This window comes from Lolium rigidum, chromosome 6, assembly GCF_022539505.1.
Source record: "Lolium rigidum isolate FL_2022 chromosome 6, APGP_CSIRO_Lrig_0.1, whole genome shotgun sequence".
Lineage (NCBI taxonomy): Eukaryota > Viridiplantae > Streptophyta > Magnoliopsida > Poales > Poaceae > Lolium > Lolium rigidum.
The window spans coordinates 206107577-206131247 of record NC_061513.1 but is presented as its reverse complement, the minus strand read 5'-3'; the positions used below and the strand labels follow the sequence as shown (position 1 = coordinate 206131247).

At 44.2% G+C, this 23671-nt stretch overlaps 3 protein-coding genes across 4 annotated transcripts; 1 reads left to right on the top strand and 2 right to left on the bottom strand.

Annotated features, from left to right (window-relative positions):
• Positions 1-3718: 3718 nt before the first annotated feature.
• LOC124667662 (caffeoylshikimate esterase-like) lies at positions 3719-8198 on the top strand. 2 transcript variants are annotated; one of them, XM_047204920.1, is made up of 7 exons: positions 3719-3825; positions 3918-4011; positions 4140-4172; positions 6639-6785; positions 6878-7008; positions 7109-7246; positions 7454-8198. In XM_047204920.1, the coding sequence occupies exons 1-7, from the start codon at positions 3805-3807 to the stop codon at positions 7922-7924; spliced, it is 1035 nt and encodes a 344-aa protein (XP_047060876.1). In that variant the 5' UTR covers positions 3719-3804; the 3' UTR covers positions 7925-8198. The 2 variants fall into 2 exon arrangements, with proteins under 2 accessions (XP_047060876.1, XP_047060877.1); XM_047204921.1 differs by having other exon boundaries at positions 3805-3825; positions 3948-4011.
• On the bottom strand, positions 8082-13261 carry LOC124667661 (UDP-glucuronic acid decarboxylase 4-like). Its single transcript, XM_047204919.1, has 6 exons — positions 12522-13261; positions 11689-11836; positions 9521-9600; positions 9347-9430; positions 9173-9247; positions 8082-8709 (listed from the first exon to the last, which is right to left on the bottom strand). Exons 1-6 carry the CDS (start codon positions 13110-13112, stop codon positions 8392-8394), a joined length of 1296 nt encoding a protein of 431 aa, XP_047060875.1. The 5' UTR covers positions 13113-13261; the 3' UTR covers positions 8082-8391.
• A 5675-nt stretch (positions 13262-18936) lies between these two features.
• LOC124661236 (gametogenetin) lies at positions 18937-23212 on the bottom strand. The gene is made up of 2 exons (XM_047199099.1): positions 22528-23212; positions 18937-19378 (listed from the first exon to the last, which is right to left on the bottom strand). Exons 1-2 carry the CDS (start codon positions 23210-23212, stop codon positions 19257-19259), a joined length of 807 nt encoding a protein of 268 aa, XP_047055055.1. The 3' UTR covers positions 18937-19256.
• Positions 23213-23671: the final 459 nt, after the last annotated feature.

Genomic DNA, 23671 nt, shown 5'->3' with positions numbered 1-23671 from the left:
GTGCGCTGCTTAGAGGAACTCCAACATTTATATCCTCGTTTTCTAGCAGGATAGCCAATGAAGATACACTTAATAGCTCTAGGGTCAAGTTTTGTCACCGAGGGCCTGTGGTCACGAACAAAGCAAGTGCAGCCAAACACCTTTGGAGGAACAACAAACTTGTTCTCTCCTAGCAATAATTCACAAGGATATTTCATATTTAGTATTCTTGAGGGCATGTGATTGATAAGAAACATAGCAGTCATCACTCCCTCACTCTGGAGAAATTGCGGGACATTCATGGTATACATGAATGATCGAGCCACTTCTAAAATGTGGTGATTCTTTCTCTCTGCTACTCCATATGGAGGTGGAGTGTCTGGACATGATGTATGATGTAGAATACCATGATTAGATAGGAATCCGCCAAACTTCTTGTTAATATATTCTATCCCATTATCTAATCTAAGCATTTGGACCTGCACCTTGAACTGGGTTTTAACATATGCATAGAAATTCTGGAAGCAAGAAAGCACTTCATCCTTATGCTTCATATCCTTATGTTTCATAAGGTACACCCAAGTCATTCTAGAATAACGGTCAACAAATGTCACAAAATACTTCATCTCACTGATTGAGAAAATAAGACATGTCCACACATCAGAATGCACAAGCATAAACGGGGATATACTTCTGAGCCCCTTACTCACATAGGTGTTTCTAGTATGTTTAGCATACTCACATGCTTCACACTTAAGATTGTTCTTATCAACTTCACTCATTACATCCGGAAAGACTTTAGTCGTTTTATCAAAAGCATCATGTCCCATTCTACAATGATGCATCATAGCAATTTTGTCCTTCTCCATCAGTACTGCAACTAGTGCTGAACCTTCTAGCTTGCATGATTCATCACGGTCCATGTACCAAAGGCCTCTACGCCTGGTTCCGGTTGAATCTTCCTTCCACTCAGCCTCTCCTGTATAAAGAATACATATATATCAACGATTACACGACAGTCTATTTGATCAACCAGTGCACTTAGAGAGAGTAAATTCAAGAAAATGCAGGAACATGTAGGACTGATGATAGCTTAATATTTCTCGTGCACTGCACAACTCTAGTTCCTTTGATTGGTTGAGATGTACCATCAACGGTTTGAATTGTTTCTTGATGCATTGGAGTGGTTGGCCTATATGATTCGAACTCTCCAATGCTACCAACAACATGTTTGGAGGCTCCAGAGTCTAGTATCCATTCTGAATTTGGTCTATACATAGCTATAGAGGCACTTTTAGTCTTACCTTCATCCGAGTAGACAAAGTGGGCAAAGTGCCCAAAACTTGCATCATCTTGCTACTCTCCCATCTTCACTTCACTCTGGCTTGAACTAGGTTGTCCTTGCCCTTCATTCATGGTTGACATGTTTTCTCTAGCACTCACTTGATGGTTAGAATGCCCTACATTCCCGCCTCTAACTCCCCTAAAATTTCCTCGGCCATACCCCCTTCCATGGTCACGTCTTGGAGCAAAACAATTATGACTTAGATGCCCTTTTATGCCACAATTGTGGCAATCATGTGTCCCTTTCCTATTTGACACATAGTAAGCTGGTTTAGGAACAACCTCCACTTTCTCCATTTGTTTCAGCCTAGTTTCTTCTTGTGACATAGCTGCAATTGCCTCTTCTAGTGTAGGCAGCTGAGGAAGATGCATCAGCGCAACCCTCCTGCCCTCAAATGCAAGATTCAGTCCCTTCAAAAATTTCATCACCTTTCTATCCTCAATCCACTTCTTCACTGCTGCCACACATTCCGAATGAGGCAGCACCAAGGGTCAAGGTGATCTAGATCTTCCCATGCACGTCTCAACTCTCCCACATATGTCATCACTGATTTTTCACCTTGAGTCAAATCGTGTATTGTGTCTTAAATTTGAGAGACCAGCAATGACATTTCCTTGCCTGAATACATCTTTGACAGGGGCTTCCTATACCTCTATTGATGTGGAAAGAGCTTCCACTGATGCTTCAATAGCGGGTGTCAAAGAATTTAGCAACCAAGTGAGAACTAGTGAATCTCTAGCATTCCATTTCTTCCACTGTTGCCCCTCCTTTTCTTCAGGCCCAAGAACCTTTTCTAACACGTAACCTTCCATCGACTTTATCCTTAGAATCAACATCCTCCTCCTGGACCAACTCAGATAACTTCCAACCCCATCAAGCTTGATCTCATTTCGCATGAGCTCAAGTTTAAACTGCATCTCGCCATGTGGGGCAGCCTTCCTGCCTTCCCTAGAAGTAGCAGAAGATGCCCCATCCACTGTCTTTGCAGCCAGCAAGTTGGCCAGCTTGTCAAGCACCTTGGCCATGGGTAGATCCTCCTCGCCATCTTCAATCACAACAACACAACTTCACCACAAGCATCACTGCCTTCAACCTCCTTTGGATCTGCTTCCACGAGATCCCGCGCCACCCCACGCTTGCCGCTTAGAGAAGCCACCCGAGGAGCACCATCATCGTCGCCCTGGTTGTCGCTGACGTCACCACCACCGCCGCGAGTGGCTCTAATACCATGTAGAAGAGGAAGGGTGGCTAACCTTGAGGCGGCATGCAACAACTGCTATGTTATGTCTTAGGGTTTCTAACATACCAGCCTCACTTATATACCATTCCAGATCATTTGGGCGGGCCACATGAGCTAGAATAGGAAAACAAACTGGTAGATAGAATGCAACCCATATAATATCCAGCAACCTATGATCATCAAGTTCCTTAATGCTAATGTCTTATTTGCCCACACCATTAGGTGCAAGACAAACACCGCGTGTAGGTAGATAAGAGCGATGCCGGACGCACACAACATATAAACTCGTGCACCTGTAAAAGACACTTTTTGATGCCTATTTAAAAATAGCAAAAATATCTCGTGAAAAGCTATTTTGGTGTACCGAAAATTGTCGTTTTACACTGGCCACAAAAATATCATTTTATCGCCAAACATGTGTGAACATAAAATATCTAGATCTATATCCTGAATTTTTATTTTTGAATTTGTAACCTTTTTTTGTGAGCAGTAGGTACACCTACACCTGCGAGCCAAAGGGAATTTATGCCACTACACCCTATTTTGTGCAAGTTTGTGAAAGTATTTGCCTAGAATAAGTTCTTGGATGTCTCATATATTTAACTCAAAATTATTTGTCGTTTCTACACTTGCCAGAATAATATCATTTTATCGCGAAACATTGTGTGAACATAAAATATCTAGATCTACATCCTGTTTTAATTTTTGAATTTGTAGGTTTTTTTTGTGAGCAATAGGTACACCTACACCTGCCAGCCAAAGGGAATTTATGCCACTGAACCCTATTTTGTTCAAGTTTGTGAAATTAGGTTCTTGGATGTCTCATATATTTAACTCAAAATTATGTGTGCCTGTTTCGGTGATTGCCACAATTTTGAGACCGTGTCAGTTCCCAATTTCGTGGAAACTGTACTTGCGTGTATCTTTTCTTTGGAAAAGGAAACAAAGTCGAGACCTGACCAAGTGACCAGTTCGAAGGTGATGGTAAGTCGTTGTCCGCTTCCGGCTCCGCGCCACCAGCCTCGAGGGCATAAATGCTTCTCCTCGCCTGCAGATTTAGGCGTTGTCCCCGTCCTCCGCCGGCCAAGCTCCAGGTACACAACCTAGCACGGCTAGTTTCAAGCGCGCGGCACCCGAATCCAACCCACCCCAGCTTTGCCCCCATCGCTGCCTGCCTCCTCCTCCTCCCGTCCGCCGGGCTCGTCCTTCCCCCGGTTCCCCTTCGAGTGAAGTCTTGAGGATGGATGTCGAATACCATGAGGTGATTGGGTTTTCTTCCTACATTGCACTCGTCGGTTCTTCAGTTCGACCTCGCCTAGTGATTGTTTCCGTGTCTGGAATCTGGATGGACAGGAGTACGTGAGGAACTCGAGCGGCTTGCAGCTCTTCACCTGCGGATGGCTGCCCGCCTCCACATCGCCCAAGGCGCTCGTCTTCCTCTGCCACGGTACGTCCTCCTGCTGATACATACAGTTCACCGGCTGCGGCTAGTTCTTTCCACACAAGCTAGGCAAAGGGCTGCCGAAATTAAGCCTCTATCTCGTTTATATCCGCTAATGTTAATGTGGTCTTCAGGTTACGGGATGGAATGCAGCGGCTTCATGAGAGGTATGGATGACATAAACTTGAGTCTTGATCTACTACTAGTTTAGATGAAGAGCATCTGCTCGGAGAGGTCACCTTATTATGCATGTGAAGATTTCCTCCCTTTCTCCTCTATTTCCTGGCTATTACGCACACGGGAAAGCTTCAAAAAAGGTTCCCCGAGCTGTTTGTGTTTCCATACGTAGGATAGTTACTCCTTCTCTGCTATTCAATGTCTCCACAGGCTTTGATTGATGGATTCACATGCATCCACTAGCAACTTCAGGGGTCTGTGAACGTAGCTAGTGATTCACCGCTGTCCATAGATGCTATAAATCTTACCCTCTGCTTCAAATTAAGAGCATAGTACAGGTCTGCGGTAGTGCATTACTGTAGACTCTAGCGCACAGTATTTGCTCTAGACTCTATAGTACTCAGTGTACAGTATTTGCTTATGAGTTTTTGCTTACGATTACGAGTAAAGATAGTACTCTCTAGCAAAGCAATGTGCATACAGGATATCAATCGATCGTAAACCAGGGGCATGGAATTGTATTACTTTCACTGTCCTCTGCTAGAATCTGGGTAGAAAAAAATTACTTCATCCGGCTCTAAATACTTGATTCAGTGAATAAAGGCAGATTTTAGCCTATATTTTGCCTAACTCCACGACAAGTATTTAGTGCCGGAGGGAGTACTTCTGGTCATATTTGCATAATTCTGGTGGCGGTGTTTAGCGCAGATATGTGGTTGTCTCGAGTAGGTGACCTTCTGTTGGGTAGCTTTCAGTGCAAGGCACTTCTAGAAGGAATAATGCTCCAAATTTCCAGCCTTCATTAAGAGAATGCACCAGTTTACCGCCACCTAGGTTTTCCTGATATGCACCCGCTAGAGCTGAACGACGGGCTGGTAGTTGATACCAGAAAGGGTAGATACCGGAGTAGTTGCTGGTGGCGTTAATCTACTGATGCACGCATTTAAAAGCCGACCCGGGCAGGCAGGTCGCCATTGAAAGGCCCTCTCCAATTTAACATCCTGTCTCCCTTTTAGCAATCAGTTATTACCACTGACAACCCTGCTGGGCTAGTCGTCGTCTGCGTGAACCACATTGCTGATACTAGCACAGTAATTTAGGTGACGATGGTTATCAGTACAGACTCTTGAGTCTTGAAGCGCTTCATTCTGTCTCTTTCTGATGCGATGGATTGACTGATTTCAGAAGACCTCAAGTCATTGAACTTACTGTATCGCCATCTAGTACAATGTATCTAAGAAAAACAAACATATTTGTGGGATTGTTTCCTTGATAGAGTGTAGTGTAGGATCACTAGGAGTATTTAAGTTGGGTGTTTTGTCGATGCAGACGGACAGACCACCAAACTGACCAAATTATGCAGGTAGTTGCCGCATGTAGCTAGTTGGCCGCCTAATCTAAGCTTTGCCTTCTTCCAAGATCCTGGCCAAAACCTCTGCATCCTCCTACTACTTAACTTGTGGACATGGTGTTCAATGCAAGTCCCTTTCATCCACGAGGGGGCACGCCGGTTGTATAGGTGAGCTGCCCTGCCTGACCACAATCAGGCCCGCGCTACACCGACCAGCTCGCCACACCGTCTCAATGTCTCATCCATCATCCCTCGCGGCCATAAGCACCGCCGTCAGCGTGGACTCCACACATCTTATATGCAGCCGCGGCTGCTATATACTCCTAGCGGTGTGTCCCCCTGTACGTTGTCCCATGGCGTCGGTGCGGTGCGGTTGGATCGCCATTAAGGGAGACCCACCGCAATATTTGGCTTCCAATGCCATGATGTATCATGTATGTGAGGCTGCAACTAGATGTCCCTACTGAAGTGTGGTCACCAATACTGTATCTGTATGTAGTCGCGCGTCTACCAGCACTGCGTGATGTAGTATAGTGTTCTTTCACGGGTGCAATTAAGGTTTCGGTGCTTATATATAATGTGGGGGTTGGATACTTGGATGTGATCGAGTACGTTGATCGATGATTACAGTTAGGTCCCGCTGTGTGTGGAGCGAGCGAGCCTGGCCACATCGCTTAACTCAGTAGAGGTTGGAGACGATGAGATGCACACTGTCCACTCTGGCACCTCTACATCATTTTAATGGACCATTAAATGGTGTGTCGATCTAGTAGCACGAGCCTTCTCTTGGTAAGCTGGAGTAATTGGTTCAAATAACAGTGCAAACAAGTACAACATGCGGGGCTATAGCCGTTTCCGCAGGCTGTCTCTATAGCCTATACCCCGCTATTTGAAACCTTTGGTAAAGTCCCGCCTAAGCCCGCTAAAGCAGCGCAGTACAAACTGAACGAATAACTAAAATGGTGGTACAACTAACCTGATTGATTTTAACTATGGAGCGGGGCGGATCGGGAACGGGCTTTGCATCCCTACCTGACGGCATTTCATCGTGTAAGCTATCAAGCATTGCGTAACTGTAATAATGGTGATGTATGTAATATTACAGCGTGCGGCTTGCGGCTGGCGGCAGCAGGGTACGGCGTGTTCGGCATGGACTACGAAGGGCACGGCAAGTCCATGGGCACCCGCTGCTACATCCGCAGCTTCCACCGCCTCGTCGAGGACTGCGACCGGTTCTACAAGTCCATCTGCGGTAACAACCACTAAATGGTTTCGCACAAGGAGGAGATCTTTAGTAAGTATTTGCTCTTAGACACATTCTGAACTTGCCTGGCTAAAATGCAGACCTGGAGGAATACAGGAGCAAGAGCCGGTTCCTCTACGGCGAGTCCATGGGCGGAGCCGTGGCGCTGCTGCTGCACAGGAAGGACCCCGCGTTCTGGGATGGCGCCGTGCTCGTCGCGCCCATGTGCAAGGTCTGCTGCCAGCATCACATGGGTGGATTTTGAGTTTCTTTTGTTTCTCTTGCCATGCATTTTTCTAAACTGAAGTTGTTTTTCGATTGCGCCGATTCAGATATCGGAGAAGGTGAAGCCGCACCCGCTGGTGATCACCGCCCTCACGCAGGTGGAGGACGTCATACCCAAGTGGAAGATCGTTCCGACCAAAGATGTCATTGATGCTGCCTTCAAGGACCCTGCCAAGCGCGAAAAGGTGGTAAAATCAAGTACTGCTACTTGTTCTTCAGAGTTCAAACATCCTTGTTCCAGTCATATGTCATGGGAGGCAGCCTGAATTTTCATATATTTTTAAGTGCTTTGAACGCCAGAAGAAAATCCATAGAATTTTTTTATTTTTTCAGTAGTACCGATATACTCGTGAGTAGCTAATCTGATCTCGTGTTTCTGCCACGCCGAGCAGATCAGGAAGAACAAGCTGATCTACCAAGACAAGCCGAGGCTCAAGACGGCGCTGGAGATGCTCAGGACCAGCATGTATGTAGAGGACAGCCTATCACAGGTGAAGCTGCCCTTCTTGGTCCTGCACGGCGAGGCCGACACGGTGACCGACCCGGAGGTGAGCCGTGCGCTGTACGAGCGCGCCGCCAGCACGGACAAGGCCATGAAGCTCTACCCGGGGATGTGGCACGGCCTCACCGCCGGCGAACCAGACGAGAACGTCGAGGCCATCTTCTCTGACATCATCACGTGGCTCAACGCGCGCAGCCGCGTGTGGACGCTCGAGGAACGGCTGATGAAGATGATGGCAGCCCCTGACAAGATCGTCGGTGAGAACGGCGCCGACCACGGCTCAACCCACTCTCAGCGGCGGCGACGTGCGCGCTTCCTCTGCGGGCTTACCGGCCGGACACATCACCATGCAGAAATGTAGTGTACATCAGTGCATGTAATCGTAGTGCTATAAAACCTGCTAAAACCAGTGGCGAATAATTAAGGGGCGATGTATGCGTAACAGGCATGTAACATAAGTAGAGACACACAGATCATTCCCTTTTTCCCTCCGCTGCAGTGAACATTTTGGTCAATAGTAGATCAAACCATCTCTTCATCATTTGCATCTCAAGGCAAATATATGTGAGCTTTGGAAGCAACTGAAGTGCTCATGTTGGAACATATACAGCTTATAACACTTTAGATCACTACAGAGTACAGTCTACAATAGTACCAAGATATTCTAGTAGTAGTACCATTTCCATATCGCCCAAAGAGCTATATGTATGGTATGGAGCCAAAACCACAACGCCAAATTCTACAGATCTTGCAATTGTTTTACCCTTTACTTTACTTGTACACGATCAATTACAGAAGTTCACTATAGTGTGTGGAGTTGCCATGAAGTTAAGACATACCACCAGCTGTGGTAGTGGACTCTTCCTGATCCCCAAAGATACGTTTGCGGAAGTCCGTGACCATGAGGGGAAGGCCCTCACGCAGAGGGACCTTGGGCTCCCAGCCCAGGAGTTCATTCGCGCGGGTGATGTCTGGCTTCCGCTTGTGTGGATCATCGGCAGTGTTCGCACGGAACTCAATGCGTGCATTTGGGTCAATGGTGTCCTGGACCACCTTAGCCAGCTCCAGCATGGTGAACTCACCAGGATTACCAAGGTTGAATGGTCCTATGTGGTCCCCTTCCATCAGCTTCATCAGCCCTTCCACCTGAGAGAAGCATCCTATCAGTATCAGAAGAAGCATTATGATATATGTATTCCAATAGTATCAGTAGAATTTAAGAGTCGCTATAAGCAGGCATCCCTGTAAGCCACCACAGTGATCCTGGTCATTTCCCTGTCTGGATCATCTTGGGCCAATGGAGGTACAAGCAATCGCAGGTCCTCACCATAACTCATGCTTGTTATATAAATATGTATATGCAAGAAACCATTACCAACATTCTGATCTTCACCAGACCATAAATGTGTACTTACTACCCCATCGCAATGCAGTACAGAAACAACCCAGAACATATTGATAAGCTCATAGACACCAAAAAGGAAAATAAGGTTTCTTGTAGTCAAAATAGTCTGTGCAAATAAGGCAAGCAATTCATACATATGAGACAGGTGCAGATTCAAGGAGTTGCAATCGCACATATACTCTATTGTGCAAAAAGGAAACCTACCAGATCAGAAACGTATTGAAAGCTCCTGGTCTGCTTGCCATCGCCATAGACAGTCAAAGGCTCCTTCCTTAGTGCCTGAAAACCACATGTATGAAGACAATTTCAGTATAAAATGAACAATGTAATTATCCTTCAGCTCAGGAGTCAAAAGAGGAGGGTGCAGCTGGTAGCTACCTGAGCAACAAAGTTGCTGACAACACGGCCATCATCTATGCACATGCGAGGACCATAAGTGTTGAAAATTCGAGCAATCCTCACCTAAATAAAAAACAAATTACAATTAAATTAGCATATTCTTAACAAATAAATCTGATTTTTTTAATAACAAATAACTTGAATGGCATAAACCTCAAGGTTTGCACCACGGTGGTAATCCATGGTCAATGTTTCAGCTGTGCGCTTGCCCTCATCATAGCAGCTCCTGACACCTATGATTCAAACAAAGTTTTTACAAATACAAATCTCTCTCAGAACAGGAAAAACTAGTGCACATTGAATATACTCCCCCCATTTTGTAACGGGCAGGCATCTGATGCCTTTCATATTTTGTTTACCAAATTATTCGTGTTTCGTGCCAAACTCTGACTGATAATTTGGTAAACAAAATATGAAAGGCATCAGCAGCCTGCCCGTTACATTGCCTGTCTGGTCACTCAACTCTCCCAGTCTGCTTCTCTCAAGAGAATCCACGGCCTGGGAACGGGGGCGTCTAGGTTTACCAATTTAGACAGAAAAACAAGATGGATCAGGGGGGGTCGGTGGAGCTGGAGCAGGAGCATCACACCAGGTAGCAGCACCGTCCCGCCACCCGCAGCGAGGGGGCGGCCACAACCCCCAGCTGGATGTCCAGCAGCCGGCAAAGTGACGCTGTGATCCAATCAAGCCCCTACCTCTTCTCTAATTTCCATGCCCATGTACTTCCATTTCTTCCCCTAATTCTTGGTTAGCAATTCGATAGCGTGGGGGAATTTTTACCAAATTTGTTATTCAATTTCACAAATTGCAACAGCCATGGGAACAAACAAAATCTGAGTAATAGCTAATGACCCTACCTCTTCTCTAATTTGCATGCCCATGTACTTTTATTTCTTCCCCTAATTCTTGGTTAGCATTTCGATAGCACGGGGGAATTTTTACCGAATTTGTTCTTCAATTTCGAAAATAGCAACAGCCATGGGAACAAACAAATCTGAGTAATGACTAATGTCTAGTAAAGTGGTACGGTTCAGAACAATTTTTTTGTGCTTTCTATTAGCCTGGCCTGCCAGGGATTTTTTTAAGCTCCGCCACTGAGTAGAAGTGTTTGACAAACTACAAAAGTGAGTATGTCAGAAAAGGATTAGCAATTGTTGTCTAGTTTAACCCAATTCTCCTCTGCTCTGTTATGAAACTTGATTTCATGTTATCTTCTCGGTCAGCTTCCACTACTAGTTTGGTTAAACTAACCTGGCCTTACTGCAGTTTTGTGATAATAAACTCTTGCTTTATTAGGGGGTCCAATAAGTGGCTATCTCCTCTGCCCATAATTCTACAAACCTAAATTGTGTGCTTTTATTGCAAAGATTAAAGCATGATTCCACATTCACAACCAAAAATAACAATTCTCAGCATTTAGAATTCCAGCTTGTATCCTAGTAGAGTCAATGCCTCAGTGACATGTTTCAGTCATCTTCCCCATTACTTAGTAAAAGTGACCCACTTATTTTACGGATACTATCATTACTGCCTTGCGAATTACATAGGGAGAATTTTTGTCAAGTGACAACATCCCTTTTCTCGACAGTTTGTATAGACAGTAGCTTCATATGCAACCAGTTGCAGCACGATGTGCTTACTAACTTACTTTGCCATCGTAAACTGCAAATATAGCCCGGGCTAAATGTAGGCCTTTTCTCGAAAAACTTGAAAATGACACTTAGCAGTTTCCAAAAATTCTGAAAAAAATTTCTAGATGTTGATAATGATGTATTCTTCCAACATGCAAAATTTCAACTCAAAACACCTTGTATTTCTGGCCACAGAAAAATGACAAAATCTGAAAAAAATTGGAGGTTTCAAAGTTTGCACTGTTCACTACTTCAAATTTCCACTTTTGTTATTTTTGCAGTACCTAGAATATAAGGTATCTCAAGTTGAAATTTTGCACGTTTATAGAATACATCGCTGCCTATATCAAGGTTGTTTTTCAGAATTTTTTGGAACGTTAAAGTGCCATTTTCAATTTTTTGAAACGTTAAAATGCCATTTTCAGTTTTTGAAAAAAAAGAACAAGCTACATGTAGCTTGGTCTACAAAATGCCACACTCGCTTTGCCATTCAGTTATCTAGCAGGGGAATGTTTTTTACAACAAAGAAACATACACCATATGTATGCTTCCCTACTATTTCTCCACAATTAAACTGCAAGGCCTTAATAAGAACACTGAAGTTAAGTTCAATAAAGTATTTGTGTTGATGCTATTGCACGGTGCATTAAGGAATTAGTGAAACAAAGTGTTAGGAGCAAGAATTGGTACCAATGGGATTGACATTGCCCCAGTATGACTCCACCTGAGGGTGCTGGAGAGGATCACCATAGACCTCGCTGGTGCTTGTGAGGAGAAATCTTGCCCCAATCCTCTTTGCCAATCCAAGCATGTTGAGTGTTCCAACAACGTTGGTCTTGTGTCATCTAAAACGTTAAGGGTCACTATAACCATATGTAAAGTGATGCAGCTTCTGTTAGCCAATGGAACAACATTTCTGATACAGCTTTTGCCTACATTGAGATTGTGCAGTAGTTACTAGTTAGGCAAGAAATGGAACAACATTTCTGATACAGCTTTTGACTATATTGAGATCGTGTAGTAGTTAGGCTAGAACTCCACTAGCTAGCTAGCTAACGTTAGTAGTTGGAAAAGGAGAGACGTGAATATGATGTTAAGTGATAAGGACGCATCATTGATTAGAAAGAAAAGGTCAGCTATTTGGACCTAATCTCTTCAACTAAAAAAATGTAATAACGTACATAAATGTCTAGGTCAGGTTACGACTTTGATTTATATTCCTAGTGGAAGTTAGTACATAGAACAACATTAAGCAAACAGCTTATTTTTGGTGTCTATCTATCATACAAAGCACAAACTTTTAAGGATAAAATGCTTGTCTAATCAATTATCACTCCATCAGCAACAAAGAAACCATCAAAAAGGCATTATTTCCAGCCAAAGCCATAAAATTCACCCCAAAACTAAGCAAACTAACCCAAAGAAACGAACAAATCGAGCAATTCAAAGAGCAATAACCATATTTGGGAAGAGCGATAATACTGGGAGAGAATTCAGAGGAGGGTATAATTGGGTAAGGATATGATTGTCTTGATTGGGTTGTACTTGTAGTGCACGGGACTGGCAGGGCAGGCGAGGTGGTAGATCTGGTCGACCTCGAGCAGTATGGGCTCGACGACGTCGTGGCGGATGACCTCGAATCTGGGGTTGGCGAGGTGGTGCGCGACGTTCCCCTTGCGGCCCGTGAAGAAGTTGTCGACCACGATGACGTTGTCGCCGCGCTCCATGAGGCGGTCAACCAGGTGGCTCCCGACGAAGCCGGCGCCGCCGGTCACGAGGACCCGCAGCACGCGGCGGCGCAGCCCCAGGGGCACCTTGCCGCCGACGGACTCGTGCAGCGACGGGTGCGCGCCGGTCACGAGGTGGTTGAAGGAGGCAGCGACGGCGCCGGAGGGGGAGCTGTACCCGACCGGGGAGGAGGACGAGGAGAGGGCGAAGATGGCGGCGGCGAAGAGCATGCCGACGAGGGCAAAGAGAGGGCGGTGCTCGGCGGTTGCGTAGCGGGCGGCGCGCGGGAGCCAGGAGAGCGGCTTGGAGGGCTTCGGCGAGTACTCGCCGCCATCGGAGGCGGATCCTGCGGCCGGCCCGCCGCGGTAAGTCAGCTCCGACGCCATCTCCGGCGAATGGCCTGGATGCAAAATTGACCTCTGACTGTTAGACGGTTTGAAGCTGACTGTGAAAAGATGGGAAATTGGGGTGTTGGACCTGGACAGCTCGGCAAACGCGTTGCCGAGGTTTACCGCTGCGGCCGATCTGGGAGAGGCGGGCGGGGAAGATGTTATATACGGAGTACGAGATGTCACTTGTGAGGCAGATGAGGGTGTGGAGTTCCGCGGTGCCGTCGATTTCTACGGAGCCGTCAATCGCGTTGCAAGATCAACTTTTTACTTCACTAACGTGCAACGGCAGTTCAACTTTAGTTCCGTGATCTGTGGACAAAGCTATCAAGTTTCCAAAGAAATGTGCTTCTTTCTAGGCCCCAACACTCAGCTGTTACAACAAAATTCAGTCTTGTCCAAGTTTCAAACGAAATATGAGACAAGCCTAAATCGGCCCAACTTTGGTTTCAAAAGAGGCAATTGTCACATCAATAACACTTTCATGTAGGGCTTGCTGGTTGACTGTTCCACATCAAAGTCCTCACCTATACAAGTGGAATATAAAATCAGGTGTTCCATTTCCGTACCACCATTAGGGTGGGCCGTTGTTGCAGAGGTTGAGTGTAATTGATATCTTTTGATATTAATATATTCCCTTTATCTAAAAAAAGTGTTCCATTTCCAGGAGAGGTTGGACCAGGCCTGCACGCTCCTCAAAGCAGCACTCAGCCATACCCAAAGAAGCGACATGGCCGCACATGCGCATCGTGGCACGCGGTTGCCATAATTCCCCACGCCCCCACTCCCGCCGCTCCACTCTCTCACCTCTCGCATTACCCATCAGTCTCTTTGATGGAGCCACCATCTCGAGATCCACCTTCCCTCGATTTGGCATCGCGGTAGTGGATATGCTCCACCATGAGCTGGACATGCTTCAATATAAACTCGTCGACCTATCTGATGGGTCGAAGCCTCGCCCTTTCATCCCCTCCCACAATTGGCCATAATTTTGAGTCAGCTACCCTAGGGCACAACCGTGAGTTCTTCGGCCTCGGCATCAACGGGGCTGAGCACAACATTGGTGGGGACATCGACAACTTTAGTGAGGATATCAGAGGCAGTGACATTCACAGCGGCGATGGGGTCTTTGAAAATAGGAAATTACGTCTTCTTTACCCCCTGGTGGTAGCTCCCCTCCTTCGCATACACCCTAAGTGCACCGATTTCAAACATTACTTAGATGTAGATTGGAGATGATTGGGGTTAGGGGTTAATCTTGCATGTGTAGACTTGATCGTTTGATTATCCTTGGTTTGAGATTATGTCTATGAATGCGGGTGACTTGATTTTCAACATTTCTTAGATTTTAGGTGCTTGTGTATGACTATGTGCGTGACCTAAATGTCGAGCTTGGATTGACATGCATGTCAATGCTGAGCTTGGCTTGACATCAATATCATTGTCATGCTTAGCTTGAAATGCATGTCTATGCCGAGCTTGGCTTTACATCAATGTAAGTGACGTGCTTATTTTGACATGCATGTGAATGTTGAGCTTGCGAAGATATCAATGTCAATGGAAAGCATGTCTCTTATGTTGATTCGAACATGCTTTCATTGATCACAAGAACATGAAGACTGAGTACGATACGGTGTGCCTCCAACTGCCCACACCACCGGTACTGGAAGACATCCTCTTGTTGAACCACCAAGCGAAGAATCTCATGGTGCGGGCAAGTGAGTGGTGGTGGCAAAGCCAAATGGGCGTCGTGTGAACTCGTCCAACTCACCAAAGAGTCCATTCCTCGTTGCTTATATGTGCAGTTGCATGAGGATGGCATGCACATGTTATTCATCCCTTCGTCGTTCAAGGCCTCCAACATGGTCGTCTTGCTAAAACCGAGTGAGTGGTGGTCGCAACTCGTCAACTTCGCCATCGTCTTTTCAGAGGGTAGCATGACTTTGACATGGCCCATGTAGTTCATGCCAACGACATCATGTTCCACGACATCAACTTCAAGGTGAATGTGTTCAACGGCGACCCTCCTCTTGGATGTTGGTCTCCTATCCTCGCTATGTCTAAGGGGCGAGGTGGACGAACCATTTCTTTCATATCGGGGGCTTGGCCCTTGATGTAAGCATTATCGTTGAAACTAACTTTTGTATGAGGGTGTATGCCCCTGGTGTAATTAGTGTTGTTTCAAATTGAATACGTCTTTTGTATTAGGATGTTTACCTTGATATTTTAAGTTCATCCTGCCTATGTGCTACCTGATAGAACAAATATATGCTCTGTGATGTTTTTATTGGTCTGTTTTAAATTCAGCCTTTGCCTATGTGGTGTGTGAGGAGATGGTAACATCACCACATTTGAAAGAGGCAGCTAAACACTCTCGTGCAGGTAACCAAACATCTATGGTATGTATTTTTCCAACCAGGCCAGGCTCCCACGAACGTTGTTGGGAAATAGTTGTAGGCAACCAAACATGCCCAGGTGGCAAAGCCAAATGGGCGTCGTGTGAACTCGTCCAACTCACCAAAGAGTCCATTCCTCGTTGCTTATATGTGCAGTTGCATGAGGATGGCATGCACATGTTATTCATCCCTTCGTCGTTCAAGGCCTCCAACATGGTCGTCTTGCTAAAACCAGTGAGTGGTGGCTGCAACTCGTCAACTTCGCCATCGTCTTTTCAGAGGGTAGCATGACTTTGACATGGCCCATGTAGTTCATGCCAACGACATCATGTTCCACGACATCAACTTCAAGGTGAATGTGTTCAACGGCGACCCTCCTCTTGGATGTTGGTCTCCTATCCTCGCTATGTCTAAGGGGCGAGGTGGACGAACCATTTCTTTCATATCGGGGGCTTGGCCCTTGATGTAAGCATTATCGTTGAAACTAACTTTTGTATGAGGGTGTATGCCCCTGGTGTAATTAGTGTTGTTTCAAATTGAATACGGCTTTTGCATTAGGATGTTTACCTTGATATTCTTATGTTCAGCCTGCCTATGTGCTACCTGATAGAACAAATATATGCTCTGTGATGTTTTTATTGGTCTGTTTTAAATTCAACCTTTGCCTATGTGGTGTGTGAGGAGATGGTAACATCACCACATTTGAAAGAGGCGGCCAAAACACTCTCGTGCAGGTAACCAAACATCTATGGTATGTATTTTTCCAACCAAGTCAGGCTCCCACGAACGTTGTTGGGAAATAGTTGTAGGCAACCAAACATGCCCAGGTCTATGAGATTTGATTGATTGAAAAGGATATATTGAGCTGAACTCTTCCAATAGCATCCTTCCTTGTTATCCTAGAGGTCGTTGTTGATGTTCCCTTGACTGGTCAAGGTGTATCCGAGAAGATCCATGGTGTGGTATTAGACAATATCAACTACTGCCCCGCCGAACATGCTCGTTGCCTAGTCGCATACATGTCATATCGGTTCGATATTAGACCACATATCCACACGGCACCTTCTAAGCCATGCGTAATGCATCTACAACTTCCGGTGATACCATTTGTCATGTAGGGTCTCCGGCTACTAAGTCTACACCATACTCCATCTTCAACTCGTGCATGTCAGGGCGAGAATACTACATTGTGATCGCACCACCCTATATAGGCCAGCAACTCCACCGATGGGGTGGAATGGGAGACATTAGCAGTAGGTTTGATTGTTCATGCCGTCCCCGATCCTCTAGAACCCCCTTCTATTCCTAGGTCATAGGCCGCTCAACCCGTCCTTGTCTCTCGAGAAAGGATTGGGCAACTATGCTCAATCATTGGCAAAGACAACAAAGTTTGATGCAACATTCGTAACGGCCTCAAGAATACCATCAAAGGGATCTCGAAGGCCTTAGACAACCCGGAGCAACTGTCAACCCGATATATCCTCTAGGGATTGAAGAGAGATGGTGACCCACATAGGGGCAGAAACTAGAACACTGAAGAAAGAAAATGGTGAACGCGACTTGGTTTCAGGCACCAGTCACATTCCAGGCGCAAAATCAGGACATTGCAGCATGACTGTCATCTGTGATCATAGCTTGATGGCACAACAGAACACGATCTTTGGATTTGCATGTAATGCAGCAACATTCCCCGTGGCGACCTTGCTGCAACAGAGCATCTGGTACCAGGCTCCTCGACGAGGATGTGCAGTCTGTGCAATTACTAGGTCCGAAGGCCAAGGGAACATAGAGCAGTTGTCCGCGTGCCTAGGGCGGCAGGGCCAGGTCCATCAGCACAGCTTCTAGCAGTGTTAACCATTGCTATTATTATGGTATTCGCGTCGAAGAGTTTTCCTAAACTAAAATTATTGAAATCTTGTATTCTACAATGACACAAGAAAGACTCAACAGGTTGGGACAATAGCAATTAAGAATGCAAATGAGAAGATAAATATGAAGATCGATTGAACAATTCATTTAAAAAACGTGATAAATGTTTTATTTAGCATTAATACTTTCCATGTTTTGAATATTGTACAAAATATCACATATTGTAGTTATATAATTAAGTGAAAGTGTGTTTAATTAGAGAAGCTATATGCAACTTTTTTTCAAAACTTAGGGCCTTACTTCGCACTTCGCCATGGCCCCAAACTAGAGATGGCCTTGCCTCGTACCACAATATGCACTTCTACATAAACGTTAAATTGCAGTGGAACAAAAGAAAGCAAAAAATTGCTAACTGAATATCTTGTGTGAATGCATAATAAAAGTAAACTCCACCAGCAAAGCACTAAGCGTAGCAGTAGGTTTGATTGTTCATGTCGTGCCTAGTCCTCTAAAACCCCCTTCTATTCATAGGTCATAGGCTGCTCAACCCGTCCTTGTCTCTAGAGAAAGGATTGGACAACTATGCTCAATCATTGGCAAAGACAACAAAGTATGATGCAACATTCGTAACGAACTCAAGAATACCATGAAAGGGATCTCGAAGGTCTTAGACAACCCGAAGAAACTATCAACCCGATATATCCTCTAGGGATTGAAGAGAGATGGTGACCCACATAGGGACCGAAACTAGAACACTGAAGAAAGAAAATGATGAACGCAACTTGGTTTCAGGGCACCAGTCACATTCCAGGCGCAGAATCAGGACATTGCAGCACGACTGTCAACTGTGATCATAGCTTGATGGCACAATAGACACGATCTTTGGATTTGCATGTAATGCAGCAACATTCTCCCGTGGCGACCTTGCTGCAACAGTCTGGTACCAGGCTCCTCAACAAGGATGTGCGGTCTGGTACCAGGCTCCTCGACAAGGATGTGTGGTATGTGCAATTACTCGGTCCGAAGGCCAAGGGAACATAGAGCAGTTGTCTGCGTGCCTAGGGCGGCAGGGCCAGGTCCATCAGCACAACTTCTAGCAGTGTTTACCATTGCTATTATTATGGTATTCGCGCTGAAGAGTTTTTCTAAACTAAAATTATTGAAATCTTGTATTGTACAAGAAGAATGACACAAGAAAGACTCTAACAGGTTGGGACAATAGCAATTGAGAATGCAATGGAGAAGATAAATATGAAGATCGATTGAACAGTTCATTTAAAAAAACGAGATAAATGATTTATTTAGCATTAATACTTTCCATGTTTTGAATATTGTACAAATATCACATAATGTTTTGAATATTGTACAAAATATAACATATTGTAGCTATATAATTAAGTGAAAGTGTAATTAATTAGAGAAGCTATATGCATTTTTTTTCAGAACTTAGGGCCTTACTTCGCACTTCGCCATGGCCCCAAACTAGAGATGGCCGTACCACAATATGCACTTCTACATAAACGTTAAATTGCAGTGGAACAAAAGAAAGCAAAAAATTGCTAACTGAATATCATGTGTGAATGCATAATAAAAGTGAACTCCACCGGCAAAGCACTAAGCGTAGCAGTTCAAATGATACTAGGTATGTACAGAATTCTTCGGAAACATTCCTACACAAGATCTACAGGTTCAGAAACTACTAGTTGTCCGGAAACAGCTAACACATCGTCAGATACTAAATTATTGGTTCCACGGGAGAACTCAGCTAACACATAGTGAGACACCAGTAATAACTGGTTCCACGGGAGAACTTGCCTCGGGCACACAAGCCATGAGACAACACATATCAAGATATTTACCAGCGTTATTAACCTTGTCATTTCAAGGCATCCAACATCCTCACATCATGCTTCTTTCGCCTGCATCGGTGATGACTCTTCTGCTCCCCAAAATTATTGTCACCAACAATGGCCATCTTATCCATATCGGCGATGCAGTCTGCAATGAAGAAGGAAAAAAAAAGTGAGTAATGCAGATTTTAGAATAATACCAGAATTACTATATAGACTAGGCACAAAGCAATACAGCATTTCCAAGATAGGTAGCCGCAAGGGACACCAATACATGCACCATAAACCGGAATCAACATCACATTACAACACAACATCACCCCTTTTGGCACTAAAGATCATTTCCAGTCAGGTAATTTACAGCAGAAACGAAGAGACTGATCACACATACAGGATGATGAAAAGATCAGATAAACTGTAGATACAGCAACTATCGTGTGAAAGCATGGAAACCTTAGAAGATAGTGTTCGCTAAGGACAAGTGAAGATCTCCAAAACTGGCAACCTGGTCAACAAATTTTAAAAAATAACCTAATGTAATGATACAAATATCACATGCATATCCATGTCAAATATCACTTTCAACTATTGTATTACAGCAATTCTGAAGTGTGAACCATGCTAGCAAGTTTGAAAATATTTAAGACATGACAATCCATATATTCTCAACAGGGCTTACAGGTTATAGCTTCAGATTTCATTTAATTGGTGAAAAGATATCAAGTGCAACTACATCACTTTTCCAAAATGATTTTCCGTAGGCCAATGGACTTCGTACAAAAGTGGATTAACAACGATGACCAATGTCTAATCTGCTACCCACCAAGATAATGGGCAGTAAAGTATTTATTTACCTTTGCATATATTTTAGCCGGAGTTTTACTTTTATCGATCTTGTGATAGTATTAAGCCTATTCCAAGACATAATCTAAACCTACCAAACTAAGTGTATAATGAGTAGCAAAATATCCAAAATGGAAGGCATGAATTTGGAACCGTAACAACAACCCAAGTTTCTAAAATTGTATGAGTGGGCGTAAGTTAGTAACCCACAAAGTGCAATCATGCTTCCAGGAATCACATCCCACGAACATAATTTTCAATGACAATGTCTAATAAGAAATTTATGGCAAAACCAGCCCTAAGCTAACAACAGGATTGCAACTTATAAGTCACGCTTACCATACAACTTCTGACATCACCAGTTAGGGAATATTTTAGTTCCATTTGTGAACCCTAGCAATATTCTGTTTGTTTTGTAAAACCGGTTAATTTTGAACAAATAATCAAGCATAAATGGACATGACCAATACTAATCAGTATTCTAGAAGCAGTTCTAAGAGGCTGCTAGGCCCTACAGTCGTGTTAGTTGTACTTTATAGTCGCTACTAGATTGGTGAGTCAACGATACGAAGCAACATGCCAGATATATTTTTTTATTTTTGTATGACTGAATGATACAATAGGAAGATATGACAGCCCACGAAAAGAATAGCTTTAAAAATTCTAGAATGTGGTAAATATGCTTTAGCAGGCACACTAGCAACCACACAAAGTTGATTTGTTGTGTGTGTCCAGTTAAGTGTTACTTAATCTTGTACATACTTTAGCATTTATACATGCGGGAATTAGTAGCTTCATTCCTTAAAATTTGGTCTAGCTGGTGAGACACTTGTACTACTTTAAAAAATCAGCATAAGTGGACAATGTCATCAAACGTAGTTTCGTCCAATAGCCTCAGGGACAGGAACTACCAACATCAAGAGAAGACTTGTGTCGACCTGCAACAGTTGCATTCCAACAACAAATATTGCTAACAAGCAACAGCTCAGTAAGCTAGATGTTAATTATGAATAAAAATAGGTGAAAGTAATAATTGCTCAAACAGATGGACCAATCCGATTATAGCAGCAATACTAGGTGCAAATAAACATACCAACGAACTGTCACAGCAAGAAATTACTATGGGAAACAACTTTCAAAGCAGAAAGTAAAAAAACAACATGAATGTGTATCTTCAAACATGAAGATGTCAACTAGAAAACCTTCAAAATTTTAGAGCTCTACACAAACATCAATAGGGCAACTCAAAATTGCGCTACAGGCCTGATGACTTATCTATAGTAACTTCTGCTGAATTGTACTCAGTGCCAGCTCCCATACAGACTGAAGTTAGATTCTACTGTAATTAGGGTAGAAACAGCAACATTTTAGAAAATTTTGTGTCATCAAGGAATAAATTATGTTATTTCATAGGGATTGGAAGCTTGTGAGCTGTCAAATTAGTCTAGCACACTGTTGTGTGGGTTCATTAAGGAACAAACTGAGCCCTTTTCACTGAAAGAAATGGAATACATTATCTAGTATAATTTACTCACAAACTGAACAAAGTTAAATTTGAAAATTAAATCCATTATACTGTAAAATATGAATAATCTTCATAATTAACTGATTTGTTTACGCATGAGGCTTACTACTAAAATCCAATTGCAAACAAGTAAAGTTATTGCAACTTCACTTGTGTCATGCAACTTCATAACTCTGTGAAATACCTGGAGGAGATATACATAAGTAAAGTTATTGCAAATTCCAACTTAAGGTTTATTAGTTCCATACGAAAATTACTTACCATACAAGATACATTTTTTTAGATTCTCAAAAAGAAAAACGAAAGATACATTTTGTAGGGTTAATTTACAAAATACAAAAAGAACCATGTATCACAAAAGGACTTAACTCTAATGCACGATCTAATGGTCAAACATTGCAGTTATCAACACAAATGACAAATGTGGCTACTTTTTACCCAATTTCTTAGAATGACCAACAAATATCAAATGACACAATCAAGCCGTTAATGAATAAACCAAAGCACTAAAGTGTACAGCTAACCAAATGCATGTTCACTAAAGCCATTGTGACTCCATTAATCTATTGCATTATTTACTACAGTACCGACCTGGAACCAATCTAACATACAAACAAAACATGACAAAAAAAAAATTTTGAACCTGAAAAAAAAATATGACAATTTGTGCAACAATCATAAGTAAAACCTACGTCTGGTGAGCAAGAAGATAGTTTGGATATAAAGACTCGGAAAACTCAAAAACCTCTACTCATTTTATCTCAAGCAAGAAATGTCCACCATAACCAAATCTATATCCATAGAGTTCACGAGGATTCATTTTTCAGAAGTGCACATGTAACGATGCCTACAACTCAGAGTTATCAAGAGAAAAAAAGGAAAGCTAAAATCAATTCTATCTAATACATGAAGTTAAGCACGTCAATCACCTCCGATCTCACCGCCCCAGAAGAACACCTGCTGCCTCCCGTCCTCCTCCTCCTCGTCAATCTCATCCCCGTACCCAAGTTCCACATCCCCACGGTACCCAGGCTCGCTTCCGTAGCCGGACTCGGTCGCTGCCGTCTCCACCCCAGCAGCCGTCCCACCAGCCCCTGATCCAGCCCCACCAACGGGTGGCGAGGCGAACTCCGGCGCCATAGGAACGTCCCTTGCCCGCAACTCCCCAACATCCGATGCCCACATCTCCCCACTGGAATCCGTGGCGCCACCACCACCGGGACCGCACGTGACGTGGAAATCGGAGCACGTGCCGGATCTCCGGCGGTCGCTACTGCGGCCAGAGACCGACCGGGAGACTCCTCCGCGGCGCCGGCGCTTGCGGAGCCCGAGCCACCGGAAGGATCCTCCGCTACCACCGACGGAAGGGGGAGGGGTTGCGGCTTCCGCGGAGGCTGCGTCCGCGAGTTGGGCGGAGGGGGGAGCGGTGGAGCGGTCGGAGAGGCATTGTTTCTTGTGGAAGGGGTGCCAGGCAGCAACGGCGTCGCTGAGGACAAGGTGCGCCGGGTAATGCCGGAACGGCGGCACGCGCGGTGTCATCGCCGGCGAAGGGGGAGCATCGGGATTAGGGTTTGGGCTGGGGAGCGGACACGGTGGTACTGCTCCCGATCTCATCTCAAGATGGATTGGACGAATTACAACGCAATAGCAACGCTATAAAATATACTTCCTCCGATCTCAGTTTACTATTCTTCCCGTATTATTAGGTTGTCAATGTCTATACAATTTAAATTATATAATGTAAAAATTATATCATTAAAAAATTGAGCATCTAAACTTTCTAATGATATCTATACCTAATAATAAAGGAGCTAAGGTTTCTGCCAAATTTTTCGTCCAACTTTTTTAGGACCGTTTTACCCTCCCACCAAATCGGATATTACATGAAATTGCTCTGTACCGGTTCGGGTTTTGTTGGCTCGCTTCGTTCTTATTCTGATTTGTCTATTGTTTGGGCCGTAGCGTGCAGATTCGTTCTCTGTGCGTATGAAAATGAGAGAAAGAACAGAGATTCAGGAAAGAAGCAGATTGAATAGTCCCACATTGCTCCCTTACAATGAATCCCACCTATTT